This window comes from Agelaius phoeniceus, chromosome 10 (genome assembly GCF_051311805.1).
Source record: "Agelaius phoeniceus isolate bAgePho1 chromosome 10, bAgePho1.hap1, whole genome shotgun sequence".
In the NCBI taxonomy this organism is placed as follows: domain Eukaryota; kingdom Metazoa; phylum Chordata; class Aves; order Passeriformes; family Icteridae; genus Agelaius; species Agelaius phoeniceus.
Genome location: NC_135274.1, coordinates 5,658,678 through 5,676,690, shown reverse-complemented (window position 1 = coordinate 5,676,690; position 18,013 = coordinate 5,658,678). Strand labels below are relative to the sequence as shown.

The following is an 18,013-nucleotide window of genomic DNA, read 5'->3' as shown; positions in this document are numbered from 1 at the left end:
CACAGCAGAGCTGCTGGTGAGCAAAGGCAACATAGCCCACAAAGGGGAACTACAATCTTTTACAGGGCCACACTGTCCTGCCTGATATGCCCAGTCTCCAGCTGAAGAAGGGATTCATCCCACTCTTCCAAAGATACAAATTCATGTCAGATCAGAATGAATCCAGCTACCACCAAGAACACATTTTCAAGCACTCCTCCAGTGTTTTCCTTGTTCCCCTGGATGATGACATGGCTGCTGCACAAACAGCAGCAGATGGCAAGTGCTTCCCAGGCTTTTTCAACTGCTGCAGAGATGCAGTTCAAGGGCCCAGATCAAACACAGGTGCAGAGGGACAGCAATACCCCACTGCCATCTTCAGTAGGAGCAGGATGTGATTCAGGTTTTCTGTCTGCAACAAAGTGCTACCAAACCCTTACCTGGCTCACCATTAATATATTAACACCAGTTTCTCCCCAGTCCTCTCACAAGCTTGTAGCTGGGTTTGAAAACATGAATACAAAAAGACTACTCCCCCTGCAGCCCCAGGCTGTACCACCAGGTATACCTGGTAACTGGGTCAGATCTTTTTTCACCTTTTTGCAGGCCACTGTTGAGCCTTGATCTGGAGGTGGTGTTTGTGAGGACACTCCTGACCTGAACTTGTGTCACAGAGTCACCAGTGGTCAGCAAGTGCCTCCCATGACTTCAGCCTGCTGCAAACACCTTCTGGTAAAAGTATTTGCAGCAGGCAAACCACCCCCCTGCACGAAATAAAAACCACAGGCACACTGAAGGCTCTTGTGTTAAGATTTAATAATAATAATAATAACAACATTTCAAAAACAATGAGTGCATTGTACACGAGACCTGGTTTCAGTGCTTTCTGTTGACTTTTTGCCCTGTGTGTGTTAGTGTACTGAAGACCTGGGCAGTGGTGAGTGGATAAAAAACCCTGCTGGGACATTTCTTGGAGGAGGGCAGGGGAGGGAGGGCACGGGAGGCTCAGAACCGCACGAAGGTGGCGTCGATCTGCCGCACGGTCGGGAGGGCCAGCATGATTTTGCGCCGGTACTGGGGGTCCTTCTGCAGGGGGTTCCTCTCCAGGTACACAGTCTCCAAATTCTTGGCTCCTTTCAGCTCATCCAGGTCGCTCCAGCTCTCCACGAGGTTGTCATTCATCTGCAGAGCACACACAGAGCCATGTTCACACCCACAGGGAGCCCCAGGGAAAGGAGAGCAGTGGTGGTGCTGTGTCACTGCTACCGGGACAGCACCGCCTACAAACACCTCCCCTACCACATCCTTCTTGTCCTGCCTGGGAGCCCTGAGATGAGCTCTCCTGTCCCACAGGCCAGGCTCAGCACTAAACCCAACTCCCCTACCAGATCCTTCTTGTCCTGGGAGCCCTGAGATGAGCTCTCCTGTCTCACAGGCCAGGCTCAGCACAAACACCTCCCCTGCAGATCCTTCTTGTCCTGGAACCTCTGAGATGAGCTCTCCTGTCCCACAGGCCAGGCTCAGCACAAACACCTCCCCTACCAGATCCTTCTTGTCCTGGAACCTCTGAGATGAGCTCTCCTGTCTCACAGGCCAGGCTCAGCACTAAACCCAACTCCCCTGCCAGATCCTTCTTGTCATGGGAGCCCTGAGATGAGCTCTCCTGTCCCACAGGCCAGGCTCAGCACAAACACCTCCCCTACCAGATCCTTCTTGTCCTGGGAGCCCTGAGATGAGCTCTCCTGTCTCACAGGCCAGGCTCAGCACTAAACCCAACTCCCCCACGCTGTCCTGGCTGCTGGGCAGATGTCCCACCCTTCAGACAGCAGATCCAGCCCAAGCAGGGTGCTAGGAGAGACCCTGCAAGGCACCAGGCCAGTCTCCACACCATCTCCCACTCCACTGTGCATTTATGGGCTGGAAATCTTTATATCATAATTTATTTCCACTGTGACACCCACCTTTACTTTTATGACTTCTCAGGAAACATTAAAAAAGGTCCCAAACTGACAAAAAAAGCAACATTTTCCTCTCTCCTCTACATAAATTTCCCTGCAAAACCTGATTCTGCACTCTAGAGGAAATGCCAAGCTCTCTGATTTGGGTTCTTCTCCTGCCTCATTGTTGGCTCAGCAATTGTACACAAAGGAATGAGTGCTTCAGGTGTCCAACAAGGAAGCAAAGCTGCAAGGTGGCCCCAGGCTGTCCAACCCTGAGACAACAGTGTCCTTTGCTTTTGGATACAGAATCACTGCAGCAATGCCACCTTCACATAAAATACAAAAAACCTCCCTGGAGTGTCTCATTCTGCTACAGCACAACACAATGTTACTTCAGCCAAGTCACTCAACCTTCAGACATCTCAGTCCCTCCACTGGGGATGTGCTACTGGGAAACTGCTAGAAGACTACCACAGTGGATAGGATTTTGGATTTGGTTTACTTAAGGTGTTAAAGGACACTTTTATGTGGCTTCAGTTGTGCAGTCAGTGAAAAAAATATAAATTGGGAGATACAACACTGGTTTCCATTGAAAATTCTGCCCTGCTCCTTTTCAAACAAATCAGTTTTTTTAAACATAGTGTTGGAAGGCTGGAACAAAGCCAGGAGGGCATTTTCTGTGCTCAGCTGACAGATCTTGGCCAGTCCTCTGCTCTGACAAAGGACTCTAAACACACTGGTGCTTTTGCAAAGGAATCCAGCCAAGCTCAGCTCTGGCCTCTCCTTTCAGTACAAGTGCAACCAGTGCAGACACCTTCTATCAGCAACAGCAAAGAGGAAAACAGGAAGAAAATTGCACAGGATCAGGGCAGGCCCCACACCAGCCACACTGCACTGCCTCACCTCTACTGCCCAAAAGACTAATGAGCAGTTGAATGGGCTTCTCAAAAAGAGAAATGCTCCTTGAAGAGCTCCCTACAGACAGGCATGGCCAGGTAACACTGCTGGCTGGCTCCTCAGCCACACTGCAAGATGAGGAACACCATCTAAGGAGCCTGGGCTGCAGACTCCAGCTGGGTTTCATTTGAAGCTGCTTTCCACTCCTTTGCTCTCAGCATCTGCCCAAGAGTTTAAATCACCCCAAATGTCAGACATTACACAGCACAGCTCTTATTCCCAGCCTTGAATGCAGACACTCTACAAGACTAAAGCACCTGCCAGCTCATCAACATCTGCTGCTGCTTCTCCATTTCCTCACATCAGCACGTTTGTGCACAGCTCCCAGACATGGCACAGTGCTGATGCTTCAGGACAGGGCATCTCTGAATTTCCTGACCTAGGAAAGCCAAGGAGCTCAGCAATTCAGGGTGCCAGAAAGAAACAGAAGCAATCCTAAGCTGTTATCAGCCTCACAGGAATGGAACCAGAAGTTGGTTTAGTTTTCTTCATATTTATAACACCATAAATATAAATATAGCAACCCTGCTCTGAACAAGCTTGTGGTTATTAATTTGGTTGTGGTATTGTGAGGGTCCCAGGATGAGGTGAGAGATCAGAATTGACTCCAAGTTCTTAGAAGGCTGATTTATTATATTATATTATATTAAAATAATAAATGATATACTATACTAAAGACTATACTAAAGAAAGAGAAAGGGGACATCAGAATGCCAGACAAGAATGCTAATAAAAACCTGTGACTGACCAGAGTCCTGACACAGCTGGACTGGGATTGGTCATGAAGTTAAAACAATTCACATGGAACCAATCAAAGATGCACCTGTTGGTGAGCAACCTCCAAACCACATCACAAGCAATCAGATAATTATTGTTTACATTTCTTTTCTGAGGCTTCTCAGCTTCTCAGGAGAAAAATCCTGGCAAAGTGATTTTTCAGAAAATACCACAGTGACACAAGCTCTGTGCTTCTCCTGGTACTCTGCCATGCTCACTTACAGAAAGAAGAGCTGCAGAAATAGGACATGTGGGGCTGTTTCATAACCAACCTGGGCATGAAGGCAGGGCCCATTTCCTAGGCACAGACAGGCTCCTCACCACTCAGCAAGACATTTTTAAGCTCTTCCCTTTCCCTAGGGAGAACCACCACACACTCTATGCAGACTGTCAAGACCTTAAAGCTCATCACCAGAACCAGAAGAGCTCCCTCCAGGGCACACATGTCCATGTGCTGCCCATCTGAAGGGTTTCCCCCACTGTGGCACAGACATTTTGGGAAACAGCTCTGGCCTGTGCTTACCCAGAACTCCTGCAGCTCTGTTAGGTGACTGATATTCTCGATCTTCTTAATTCTGTTGGCTGCAATGTCCAGCATTGTGAGTTTGTTCTAGACAAAGCAAACACAAAAATATTAGATCTGATGTCTTTAAATCTTCTCTGTGCCACTTTTTCCAGGCCCAGAGTTGGAAACTGTCAGGAGCAGACATTACTGCCAGCTGCTCACATTCAGCCCAACTCCTGCTGCCTATATGGAAAGAGAAAGATTGTTTTCCATTAAGCTGGGCTACTGACCCTCCCAAATGTGACAAAAATGAAGGCAGTTACTGGCTGGATGGCAACTGCCAGCCAAAGGCTCCTAAAAAGTGAGCTTTCCTCAAAGTACATTAAGAGGAGGATTAAAAATAGGATCCAAAGTGTCCCCTTGAGCAGCAGAGTTAAACAAACTCTTAGCAGCAGGAAACTCAACAATTTTAGAAAAGCTTTTGCTAGGTGAGAGTGAAAATGATACAGGCTTCTACAAAATCCATCCCATCCAAAAAGACAGACATGTACACTGACAGGAAGGCAAGCTGCATGCCATGGCTGGCCTCTCTTCCTCCCAGCTCCAGTTCTGTCCTGTTGAAAAGCACTCATGGTTATTTACAAGCTGCTGTCTGAAAGGCTGCAGCAGCTGTGTCCAGGAGCCTTCCCATGGCTGAGGATCAGCCAGGCTACTGCTTCAACCACATCTCCCTTCCCCATGTCACAAAAACAATTCAACTGCAGAATATCTGGAGGATCTTTACCCACACAAGTAACTTTAACATACAACAAACACTTGGGCATTTATGGTCTCTCAAGAGACTCAGGAACCCACACCTAACTGGGGAAACTGAGGCACAAAAACTTCCAGAAAAGCCACTAACACAAGCAGTCAGGGCAGCACTTGTGCTGCAGAGTCAGGCAGAGCCTCACATTGTTCTCCAGTCCCTCGATGACCTCGATGCCGTTGTGGCTCAGGTACAGCTCCCGCAGGTTCACCAGGCTCTGCAGCCCCTCAATCTTGGTCAGACGGTTATTCTGCAAGTGCAGCAGCTCTTTAGTACCCTCAAACAAACCCAAACCCATGGCACTCACTGGGGGAAAACCATTCTCCTAAAGTATGGCTGGGAAGGGGAAATAGTCTGCTTGGGCCCACACAGATCTTGGGAGCACAGCTGGTTGATCTCTGCACCCCTGACAGATCTTGGGAGCTCAGATCTCTGCACCCCTGATGCATGAGGAAGCTCTATGGGAGACTCCAGCAAGAATCAGACTCTGACCTTCCTATCAGAAATTGCAGCTAGAAAGTTTTTGGCTTGGTGTCTTAACAAACAGCAGGCCTGTGCATGAATTTTGTAGGACTTTGTATTCATTTTGCAGGTCTTAGTGTTCATTTTGCAGGTCTTTAAAAATGGGAAGGCCAAAGAGGAAGTTACACCACCTTAATCACACTGCACTCTTGGTCTAGTCTGCACTCTTGCAGGATATAATGCTAATTCTTTATGTCCTACAGAATAATGGCACCCACAGCAGGTGGTCAGTGTGTCTTGCCAGCAGCTTTAGGAGATATTAGAATGCACAAGCATTGTCACATGGATAAGAAGGAGATTCAGTGAAAGAAATTAGCTGAGTGTATTTTGTTCCACCTTTTAAAAAAAGGAAGAAACTGTTTGAAAGCTCACTGAGGACAGATTGCATTCAGCACAGGCTTGTTCACATTTCTGGCCTCCTCAGTGAGAAGGCAGTGACACTGAGCCACTGTGACTGTAAGGACCACCTGGTGGCATCACACTTTCAGTGTTATTGTATTGTACATTAGGAAACAGTGTTTCAGGAAGGAAGAAGGGAATAACTCTCATTTCCTGTTCTTTCTTCCATAAAAATCACACAGCTGTTTTATAATTTTATCAGTGTCTGTCAATCTCAAGTAGCATGAAAGGATGAAAAAAGGCAACACAAAGAATATCTCACTTCCTTCCAGCACAGAAGTTTGACTCTAACACTGCAGATCTGCTAATGGGGGGCTTACAAGAGGCTGGAGAGGGATTTTTCACAAGGACATGCAGTGACAGGACAAGGGGGAAGGAAGGTTTAAATTAGATGTTAGGAAGAATTCTTCTCTGTGAGGGAGGTGAGGCCCTGGCACAGAGAAGCTGTGGCTGCCCCTGGATCCCTGGGACACAGCCTGGGATGGTGGAAGGTGTCCTGCCCATTTCAGGGGGTGGAGAAAGATGGTCTTAAAGGATCCTTCCAGCCCAAACCATGCTGGGATTCTGGGACTCAGAAGAGCTGATCCCATCTCACAGGGTGGTTGAAGGCTTTTCTAACACAGTACCTGTATACTGAGCACAGTCAGGTTTGTCAGGGCATCCAGGTTCTGGAGCTTGGTGATTTTATTCTTTCCAAGGAACAGACTGTCAAGATTAGCCAAGGTGTCAATGTTTTCAATTACCTGTGTGAGAGGACCAGAGGAGACAGTGTTACTGCAAAACCCCACCTGGGAGATGTGGCTGCCACTTTGTAGCCACATTATAAACATGTGGTGTATCCTGGGTGGAAGATACTCATTTGTGAATTAAAAAAATAAAAAGCTGTTACTAGTGAATGGAAAGAGAATCTGGGAAGAAAAGAAACAATTGCAAATTTAGTCCTGCACATCAGTGACTGTACAACACAGAGGTGACTTGCTCAGCTTCCCTGCCATAAGCAAAGTTAGCTGTCTCACAGGGGTGTGTGTTACTGGATTTCACTACTGGCTATACAGCCTTGCTTCTGGCAGAACACAGCAGCCTGAGTGATGTGCACTGTTTAAATACACACAGTACTGGGAGAACACAGCCACTGCTCCAGTTTAGCTCAAGCTCAGCCTTCAGGAAGAGAAAATCAGGATTTCTGTGAAGCATCAAGGATGTTACAAAGGAAGGGAGAAAGACGAACAGAAGAGCGGAAGCAGCAAAAAAAGGGTAAGATTACAAAAGGCTCCTGCAAACAAAAGGAGACACTTTAATTTCACAGGGAAAAGCCTCTGAATTAAAAAACCAAGATGCTGTTAAAAGCAACAAGGACTTCACAACCAGACTTGAGGTCACAGTAAAAACAATAATATGGACACAGACACACCCAGAGCTGTGTGTCTGCTGTGCTCAGGCAGGCTGTGACAGCTTTTCCACATCTTCCTGCCTGCCAAAATCTCAGTTCAGTAGTGCTGGGGAGCCAGGCCACTGAGTCCAGCAGCACCTGGCTCACTCTGGGTGCTCACCTGTGCATGCAACAACACAAGGAAGGAGAAGATGGACACTCAGGAAAGGACCTCTGTCCCACAGCTGCCAGAAGACTGAACATACAGTGGTAATCAGCTCAAATGTGCATTCACCCCTCTTCTAGATTATGGACTTAGCCCTGTTGTGACCTTGCAAGAAAAATTATAGATTTGTTGCTCATTGGCAGCTTCTCCAGCCCTGAGGAGGAAATACTGATGACTCAGTACAGGGAGTGGAATGGAATATATGGACATGAGGGGACAAAAACCTAAAACCAAGTGAAGAAGTGCTTACATTACAGCTGCCTCAGTCCAACTTTAAGGAAAAAAAGCATTAAGTATGTCAGCTCAAGCATAAAGTTCTGCTCCCCAAAAGAAACAGAGCAAGAAGCGCTAAGTCATGAGGGATTCCCAGCTAAGAGCACTCTGGGAGGTTTGAGTAGGCAAGAACAGCTTGAATACAAGGGAAGAAGTCAATCAGGCACCTCAGGGCCAAGAACACTGCCTGAAGAGTCCATAGGCTGGTACCCTGAAGAGTTTAGGGTATGTCCAGCTTTAAACACACACTCTACACCAAGAGAAATCCAGCCCAGGAGTTCTGGGTACCCCCAGACAGCACCAGATTTCTCTGTGCCAAGCCAAGTCACAGGTTACTCACTCCAATAAAGCAATTAGAAGCACAGAACACTGCTGTTTGAAGAAGTCAAAATAGAATTAACAGACAAACAGAAAAAAACCCACTAAAAATAAAGTAATTTAAGGAGCTTGTGTTACCCATACAGCGACAATTTAGGGGTTTTTTGTTTGTTTTTTCTTAATATGCTCAGGCTCAACACTGAGAAAACACATAAAATAAAACTAATTTTATTGTTAAAAAGATATCCCTTGGCTTGACAACATAATTGACTATGTACTGCCTAAGTATCAATTCAGAAATCCAGCTGGATTTCTTTTTTTTTTCCAGGTGACAATGATGCTTAGATACAGAATACAGTTTTTGTTTAACCCACCTTCTGTAATGTAAGGATCAGTGTGCTGAGCTTGCTCAGCTTGTGAAAAAAGCCAAGTACTTCTCTCCAAAACTCCTGTCCCCCATCCCATGCAAACTCTAAGGTTCCTAATCCCTCATCTGACCTGGCTGATGTTCTCACACTCTAGATTTATCCCCCTAAATAATTTCATTTCCAAAGCAGAAATTCCTGGAAAACAATTCAGTCTAGTTTGGCTTTAGGAGCAAACCAAAATTTTTCCTCTTCAAAAAGGCAGCACACATTTCAGCCTTAGAAGGCTGTTTTTAATAGCTGCAGTTTCCTTCTTTTCTACAAAGACAAGTGTTCTTCCACAAGTCCTGAAACAAAGAGGACAAACAGATCTTTTCCTAATTTTTTAGCATAACAAGTAATTTCTCAGAGACTATAAATGGGCAGCACCAACTTACACCCCACTGATTGAAATGCACTCATCTTCTATGAGTATTTTCTAAAGAGCATGTAATTAATAAAAGCTCTTTAAAAAAGAGCTTATTTTCCATGTTGCAAGTCTTTTGTCTCATCTCTCTGAGCAGTTCTCTTATGAAGTGAGCAAATGCAGTGAATCATACCTTAGGGACAGGAGAGACTGCTCAGAACTGCTCTCCTGTAAGCAGCACAGATTTAAAATTGAAAAAGTCACAATCTGCACAATAAAACCCCTAAGCAATCAGCAGGACAGTACCAAGTTTTAGGTTTTAAAGGCATTCCAGAGCAAAGCCTCAAGAAAATTTTCTTCCTAAACAAGACTGACTTCCATAGCAGGCTGTCAATGGCACCTGCACATCAAACTCATTTTGCTCTCAATAGGTTTCATGGACTCAGCACCAGCCTGTAGAAAGGTAAGAGAAAACAACTGCTGGTTTTGATAGGCTTGGCTTCCTAGCAGGGAGAAACCATCCCCTGCAAAAGGAAACACACAGGGGATATAGGAGTTCATTAAAGACACAAATTCACAAATGGTGATTTAGCAGCCAGGTACTAATGCATAATGAAAGGCTCCAGCATGCACAGCAATAAGCACAGGGAGTGACTGGAACAAGAAAAACCAACAAAATTGCAAATCCAAGTCAATGCAGTGCACTTTCAGAAAATGCCAATATCACAGCACAGAGCTGAGAACTCTGCAGCCAACATCTCAGAGCAAACCTACCCGAATTCGATTGGACCCCAACTCCAACATCTGCAGCATCTGCAGGCTGCTCAAATTCTCAATTTTAGTGATTTTGTTGTTGACAAGGAAGAGCTTTTTTAGCTGGGTGAGCCGATCCAGTCCTTCAATGTGTCGAAGAACATTAAAGGAGATGTCCAGGACCCTGGGGCAAAACAAACCAAAGGTCTCATCAGCCCATCAGGCAGGGATGATTCTGAAAGAGGCACTTGTAAATGGGTGTAGTGTGGTGTTTGTGAGGTGAGAAATGAGGAATCTGACTCCATGCTCTCAGAAGGCTGATTTATTATGATATGATATGATATTAAAAATGCTATACTAAAAATATACTAAAGAAAGAGAAGGATACAGACAGAAGGCTTAACAAGAATCGTCATGAAAAACTTGTGACTGACTCCTCAGAGTCCAACACAGCTGATGGTGATTGGTTATTAAGTAAAAACAATTCACATGTTTGGATAAACAACCTCCAGACCACATTCCAGAGCAGCAAACACGGGAGGAAATCCTGGGCAAAGAGGATTTTTCAGAAAATATCATGGTGACAGTGGGGAATCTCCCTGACTGCAGAGATCAAGCCTTTGCTAGGCCTTAAACCTAAAGTCATGAATGCAATTTCTTTTTATTAGAAAACACAACAAATAAAACTTTCAAGATACTTCTGCAGTGTGTTAGGGAAAAAAAATCACCTGCCACATGCAGAAGTCAGCCATTATTTTGCCCAGCCATGGAGCTGCCACGGTGGGAGGAAGCCAATCTGCATTTTCCTTGGGAAAGGTTTTTTTCCTTGCCTGCCTGCAAGATCTGCCTGTGACAGGACCATGTCAAGGGCTCCCCTGGGCAGGAAAAGGTTGTGATGGTGAGAAGTGAGCCAGTCCTGCCCCATGGGGAACAGTTTTGTAATGTACCTCCAGAGTGATCCAGGCAAATGTCAGAAACTCAGAAACTTGGAAGGGTTCTTACTCCTTCCCTAAACCTCCTAAAAAATAATAACCTTACCTGAAATCTCTTGTCATTTTTGCAGGAATAAACACCTGTTACCCAGAGCTCTGACTGCAAGAGCAAAGGGGACCTTTGTGGAAGCTACAACCAGCAGCCATCCTCACTGCCTCACACAGCACAGGGCTCATTTCCAGCTGCTTTTTGCAGCTTCAGGATAATGAAACTTGTGTACTGCACAGGTTAAATACCAATAGAGAATAGATATTATCCTTCACAGAGCACCAAAATAAATCCTGAGAGAGGCTTGGGTGACAAACATTGGTCCAAGTACAGCATGAGTAACACAGTGAGTAGCAAATCACCCCCAATCTAACCCTGGTGATTGCCTGGACTCACTCAAGGTCCACCAGAGCCTCCAAGTTCTCAATCTTGCGGATTTGATTGTCATAGAGATCCAGCTCCCGCAAGGTCTGCAGCTGCTCCAGGTTCTCAATGTGCTTAATCAAGTTCTGACGCAGACACAGAGTCTAATGGTGGAGGAAAAGTTGAAAAAGAAACAAAAAAAATGGCCATGAAGGATTGCATGTAATGCCTTACAGACTAAAGGTGTGGGTGAGGGTTCCCCCATTAAGTTTTGCTGGGAATTTGTTGGGTTTTGTTTGATTTTTTAATACAATCTTTTCTTGGTATACTCCAATTCTACAGAGGGAAATCTTTCAGCCACAAGGGTCAGATACAGTAACAGCAGCACAGAGAGGATACAAAATCTCCATCCTTGGAAACATTCAAAAGCTTAACTGGACATGGCCTTGAGCAACCTGTTCTAACTGGGCCTGCTTTGAGGGCTTTACTGAGGGCTTTACCATCCACATTATTCTATGTTCAGTCTGCTCTACCAGTCTAGGATGTGCCCTGATGCACTGCCTCTCATCCACTTCCAAAACACACTTGCAAAATCCCAAGATTTTTATTACTACTCAACAAATAGGTAAAACTACATTTTTCAGCTAAAAATTAAGCAAACCCACTAAATCTCAGCCAAAAAGAGACTGTCTATCTGTCCTCTTATAGGTTAGATCTACAAAATCCCCAGTTCCAAGAGGCATTCTCTGTTCCCCAGGACTGTTACCTTCACTTTCTTGAGCACCTCAAATCCTTCAATCTTCCCAATCCGGAAATGATTCAAGTCAACATCCTTAAAGAGAAATGGAGGGATTTAGCAGTTGTTCCAGAACAAATCTGGTCTTTAAAAATCAACCTGGTACTTTGTTCTAGGGAAATCATAGTATTACAAAATGTGCAGCTCATTGAGACTTCCCTTCCAAGAGCATTTGTAAAATGGGTTTGGCACATGATTTTACCACCACAACTGAGACACATGGCCTGAACTTGTCAACTGCAAATGCAAAATGTCAACTGCATACAATGCAACAGCCCTTTCCTGAGGCTGAGCACCACCAAAATTAGAAATCTTCAGAAATTTATTGAAATGGGAAAATTCTTGCATAAATAAAGCTTTGCATAAAGTTCTCTTACCTACTTTTCTAGGGCTTAATAAGAACACAAGTTGCCATTTCCAGTTCCAGGCCTCAGATGAGCAGGAGTCACTGCCAGTTTGAATAACCAGTGGTTTTGTGAATGTTAATTCTGCACTGGCAATCAGCTGAGGCACTTCCCATCTGTGCTGTTCAGCCCCAGATGCTCCAGATTTGAAAGTCAAAGAGAAAGAGAGCATTTCCCCAGCCTCAAAAGCAGCTCAAACCCTCTGCTGCTAATGGGCTCAGGAGGTTGCTGATGCCAAGGCACTGGGCTGGGTAAGTGCCTGTTCCAGAGCACAGGGCTCACAGCAGCTAACAGCTCACTGAACAGACTCCCTGAAGCTCACAGCCCAGCAGTGCCTCTTGCAGCACAGACACACTTTCAGTGCATCCATGCCTAATTTAAAATTCTAAAGTACTGACAAAATGTTTCAGCTAGTGATGAAAAATAGAACACCTCTACTTCTACTCTGAAGGCTCTGAATCAGCTCTGGGGAGGATCACAGCAGCCAGCACCTTCAGAAGAATTAGATCTTCAAATCAGGTTTCAATACTTGCCTTTGCCTACCTTTGCTTCCTGCCGAATAAAGGACAAAAATCTGCCTTTACCTCAGCCTCTGGGTCCAGGCTAATGGTCTCCATGTCCACTGGGGTCTCTGCTTCTCCTGCACAAGAGGCAAACACATTACCAGCTCCTGCACCACACAGCCAAAGGCAGGACAACAGCCTCACCCTGAGAGCAAATGCTCCTCAGGAGGACAAACACATGAGAGGCACAGTTCACACATTCTGCTTCATTAAAGCCACGAGAGTTACAGGAAAATCTTTCTTTACAGCAGGATTTCATGCTCAGATGTAAAACACACAGAGATCAGCCCAACCTGCTGGAAACTGCAGGCTCAAGGATGGGCAGGATGCCTTTCCTTCACACCTACCCCATCCTAAGTGTCTGTGCTCCTCTGACAACACAATAAAACCTTGCCAAGAAGGAATCCTAACTGCCTAGGGAGATGGGCAGGAATGACCTGGCATCTCAGCAATCCTACTCTTCGGGGTTTGGGATGTTTTTATTAGCACTGCCACTTTATGTCACTGTTGTGAACACTTTTGCCTGGATCTCCCTTCCTTTGTTTGGCTGAACTCCCTACTATGCCAGACAACACTGTTTATGCCACTGCATGAATTTCCTTGGGAAATGCTTTTACAGCTCTGGAAAACACCCCAGCATTTGCTGTGCTTCTACCACAGCACATGAGGGAGGGAAATTTACTGGAGAATTCATGCTGAATAATTCATGCCCATTGCCATTTGCTGGAGGTGGCTTGCTGGTTGCATCAATTGCTGAAGAAAAACAAAGTCTGATTCAGCTTTGCAAAACTGACATACAACACGATTTGCAAGCTTCTTCTACTTCCTGTGCAAAGCTTCTCTGAGTGCTACCAAAAACTCAAGCAACTTTAATTACAGTGACATCCCAAAGGCTCTGCACTAACTCCTGCATGTATGCAAGTTCAATCCCTTAACCCAGCAGCAGTGACTATTTTCACAGCCCAGAATGGTTAAATCCCTGTAAATGTCAAGTGCTCCTATTTAATGAGTGTTCTTCCTGCTAATGCTTGGCTTTGTAAGCAGCAGTGCAGGCACAAACAGTACCAGCATCACCATTTTTAATGCCACCATCCAACTCCAAGGGTTTGGTGGTGCACAGATCATCACTGCCCTTCCTGTATTTGGGCTGTTGCTCTTGCCTGGACATTTAAACAGGAAAGAGACTCACTGAGCTGATTCACAGAAGTTAAGACTGAAAAAGCAATCCTCTTTTTTTCTTTTTTAAATAGCACATAATAGCAGGAAACATAAATTATATTTTGGGAATGCAAAATGAGCTGGTAGTCTTGGGGATGTTGAACAGCAAGATAGAAATGCCACCAAAAATTGACAGGCATACACGTGCCAGTCAGCAATGGGCAGTGAGCAATGTCTGCTTTTTCTTATTTTGGTTCCATATCGGGAGCTCTGCCCTTCAGCAGGGGAGTGGGATACCCCACCCTGCTGCTATCAAGGCTGGAGCTCTTTGATCTGTTTCCTGGGTGCAAAGACTCTCAGAGAGAAGTGCTCCAAGCCAAACAAGCAGCCTTGCTGAATTTACAGCCCACAGGAACAGTGCCCAGCTTTGGAACAACAGTTATTTGAGATATCACATGAAAAAATCCAAATTATGCCCCTGGTATTGTGTGATACTGGCAGTAACTTAGTGTTCATGGTGAAGGAACCTTTTGAGTTTCAAGTCCTTTGAGATTTTAAAGTTGTCCAACAGTAAAGCCAACCCACACATGGTAAAGAAAAAAATCTTCAGGAAAAACCCCATTCAAGTAAAAAAAAAAATTGATTTTCTTTGGCTAGGAAGATTGAATATTTTAATTTATAAACACTAGATTTAGGTAATGTGTTAAATACTCTGTTCTGAGGCTCCTCTTAATTTTGACATGTGGCTTTGAGAGACCTCTCATGATAGCCAGTGTGGAAAACAGCACTCAAATCCAAAGCTGCAAAACCAAACCACATAGCTAAAATAAAAGAATAAAATAAATAAAAATAGAATAAATTTAAAACTGAACACACAGGCAGGGCTGTTGTGTACTGAAGTCAATTGCCATGAAGTCTCTGCACTGTGTATAAAACATTCAGCAGCTTGAGGGAGATGTGTGTCTGGTATCAGCTGTAAATCAGTATTGGTAGGGAAGTGGTAAAATACATTTTCTCTCAAGAGCAGAAAAACAAAAAAAAAAAAAAAAAAAGAGAAAGAAGAGAAAAATGGTTCTAGCAAATTTACAGTCATTTATATGTCATTTTATTTATGAAGTGACTGGATATAAAAAAACCTCTAAACTGACCCTCCTACAAGCACTTTACAGCCAGGACTGCCATTTCCCTTGCAAATTGCTTTACTCCACACTTCTGAATGGAAAATATTCCCATCACTCTGGCTGTGAAGTTTCCTAAGTGAATTTCTGTGTAACCCATGCCTGCAAGCCACATGCCTTTGCAGAGGTGGAAAAAAAAAATCCACCATTGAGAAAACTCAAATTCCACAGTGGGAACAGTCATTACTGAGTTATGTAAGTTCCCAGTACCACAAGCATTTCAATCAACAAAAAGCCTAACTACACTCTTAAAGTGCATATGCATGAAGAATATTATAAATAGCTCAGTTATATGATTTCTAACCAGAGGCTCTATTCCTCAGAGAATTAGCTAAATGATGAATTTGAAATTTCAGCTGTTCTGAAGCTACTTAAGATCTTCTGTGAAAAAATGTGGAAAACTCATCATTTTCCTTTCAGCTGAGAAATTCAAAGCTGGCTGTGGAAAGTATCTCGAATGTTCAAAAATGATTCCTCTGCTTGGTTCCTGCCCTAGATTTCTGAATGCTTGGAGTTGGAAAATGTAACAATACAGTCATTATATTAAACAGTACACAAATGTAACTCAGCAAACAAATCTGAATGTGCTTTTCTTGCTTTCACTAGAGAGTACATCACTTCTGTAATTCCTTTCATACAATTCCCAGGGGAACAAAGTGCAAAATACAACCTCCAACACACAGCTAAATGATGGCAGCTGAGCAAACACTCAGGATTCAGGCATGCAAAGGAAAGCTCTGTCTGATCTGCAGGGTCCCATCAACTGCACAGTTTGCAGAGCCATGAAAAATGGAAGAGCATTTCTTGAGTAACATTTAGGGGGTTAAAATTATCAGCAACAATTAGATCTAGATAGAGTGCATTTAGTCATGAGAAGAGATTTAAAATTCTAGTAACAATTTATCAGTTTGAGAGATACTTTGGCAAATCTCAATGTGCAAGGTTAAGACGAGCAGGGATCCACTGTAAGAACTAAAATTTCTTTCATTATTTCCCTTCCAGTATCCCAATAACAATAATAATAATAATATGGATATCACTGTCAAAAGAATGATGTTACACTTCAGCCTGCACCAAAAGCTCAGCTCAGATCACCACACAGGGTGTGCAGAGATGGATCTGCTCTGACAAGTTCCATGCAAGCCACTGAAAACCCTTCCATCAAACATCCACAGGCTCTAGAGTTTGTCAGTATTTCTACCCCATGTTCTAGTGCAAACAGTGGGATCAGCAGGAAAAGTTTACACCCAAATACATATTTTTGAGATATCTCAGAACTTTTAAATTAAAACAACAGAAGGTACAAGCTCCTTCAGTCCATCTAGAAATGGTCTTTGTTGCCTTCCAAAGGAATCTGGCAATTCCTTAGGCAAAAAAATGACATAAACTAAGGCAGAATTAGGAAAAGCTCCTCATGATAACTTCTAATAAAAATCTTTCCACATAAGGTTTCTAAATTTCCATAAAAGAAAAGAATAAAGATGCTTTGCATTTTGATATCAAAGAGAAATGCGGATGGGTAAATAAGCAAGGCAAAAACTAAAAAAATCAAAGCTCTACTACTAGCAGTTCCATAAAAAGCAGGCAACTTTATTCTAGCAACAAATTTATTGAGCTTTCAGGAGGCTGGCTCTAGGGCAGGTTCCCATGGATACCCGGCCAGGAGGAGCACAGGGGGTGCTGCAGGCTGTGCACACGCGGCCGGCCGGGACTCCTGGAGGCAGTGCTGAGGCTGACACGGTACCTGCGGAGTTCTCGCCGTTCTGCTCATCCCGCAGGCTCTGCTGGCTCAGCTCTGTCACCAAGCGAACCGCCTGCTTCCTCCCCTCCTCGTCCCCCGACTCCTCGGACTCGATCCTCTTATCCACTGCACAAGACACAGAAAGGCACAGTCAGGCTTTTCCCAGCAGCGGGGCACAGGGCAGGAGCAGCAGGCAGAGAAAATAACCAGGATTCACATAAACGACTAGGCAGTTAGTAGAAATCCTAAGTTAACTAAATGAAAGGTTTAGTCTTAAATAAAAGGCCTCTTACCCCTTGTTTCTACTTTGATTTTGGATGCACTTTTTCCTCCCATCACATCTTCCTAAAACCAACAATCTGGGAAGAAGACTGGAGGAAAAAGGAAATTTCTTAGATCAATGAAGTGCAATTCCAAAGATTACGGAGATGGAATTAGAACGATTACATTTTAAGAGCTTTTAGACTTAAAAAAAATAAAAAAATCAGTATCATGTACTATAGTACCAATGACACGAAGAAGTGAAGGCATGGATAAAAAAATCCTCGCAGATAAGAGCAACCTCCCCAGAACAACCTGCCAGATCCCTTCACGTTCACCGAGCCACTGCTCCGGTGGCCACCCTGAGCCTGGACCAAGCTCCTCGCTGGCCCCCTCAGCCTTTCCTCTCGTCTCACCAGGGCACTACGGAAAACCAGCGCCATCCAGAAGGTTTCTTTCTCGTTATCTTTACTTTTTACGTCACGGCCATCTCCACAACCCCACTCGTTCTCCCTGTGGGCACGGAGCCGGCCGGGATCCCGCCCTGCGGTGACACCCCGGCCCCGGCCGGGCCCGGCCCCCGGTCGCTGGACACTCGGGGGCTGCACGACCCCGGAGGGCACGCAAACCACCCCCAGCGCGCAGCTGGCAGCCGCACCGCCCGGAGGCAGCGCTGGAGCAGCCGGCCGCGCCTCCCCGACCCCCGCAGCCCCGGCAGCAGCCCCGGCGGGCTCTCACCCTCCATCATCTCCTGCGGCCCCGCTCCGCTCTCCGCCGCCATATCGCTCCTCCTCCCACCGCCCCTTCCGGAAACCGCCTCCGCCGCCGCCGCGGCCAATCAGAGCCCGCCGCCACTGCCGCGCCACAGCCAATCGCGCGCAGCTGGCGCGCCCAGGAGGCGGGGCAGAGACACCCCCCGGCTGTGCCCCGCGGGCTCCTGGGAGTTGTAGTTCTCTGCAGGAGGGGTGGGA

The 18,013-nt window shown here is 45.3% G+C and overlaps 1 protein-coding gene across 2 annotated transcripts; it reads right to left on the bottom strand.

The window, feature by feature from the left end:
• Positions 1-778: 778 nt before the first annotated feature.
• PPP1R7 (protein phosphatase 1 regulatory subunit 7) lies at positions 779-17,913 on the bottom strand. Of its 2 annotated transcripts, XM_054638905.2 has the most exons (11): positions 17,781-17,913; positions 17,075-17,152; positions 16,785-16,907; positions 12,726-12,781; positions 11,708-11,773; positions 10,975-11,105; positions 9,619-9,781; positions 6,514-6,630; positions 5,112-5,216; positions 4,177-4,263; positions 779-1,161 (listed from the first exon to the last, which is right to left on the bottom strand). In XM_054638905.2, the coding sequence occupies exons 2-11, from the start codon at positions 17,115-17,117 to the stop codon at positions 985-987; spliced, it is 1,068 nt and encodes a 355-aa protein (XP_054494880.1). In that variant the 5' UTR covers positions 17,118-17,152; positions 17,781-17,913; the 3' UTR covers positions 779-984. The 2 variants fall into 2 exon arrangements, with proteins under 2 accessions (XP_054494880.1, XP_054494881.1); XM_054638906.2 differs by lacking the exon at positions 17,075-17,152 and having other exon boundaries at positions 17,781-17,899.
• Positions 17,914-18,013: the final 100 nt, after the last annotated feature.

Coding starts and splice junctions, on each gene's coding strand:
- PPP1R7 (XM_054638905.2), bottom strand. CDS start 17,117: ATGGGAGGAAAAAGTGCATCCAAAATCAAAGTAGAAACAAGGG. Junction 16,908..17,074: donor AATCAAAGTAGAAACAAGGG/GTAAGAGGCCTT, acceptor TGTCTTGTGCAG/TGGATAAGAGGATCGAGTCC. Junction 9,782..10,974: donor GAGGCTCTGGTGGACCTTGA/GTGAGTCCAGGC, acceptor GTTTTGCCCCAG/GGTCCTGGACATCTCCTTTA.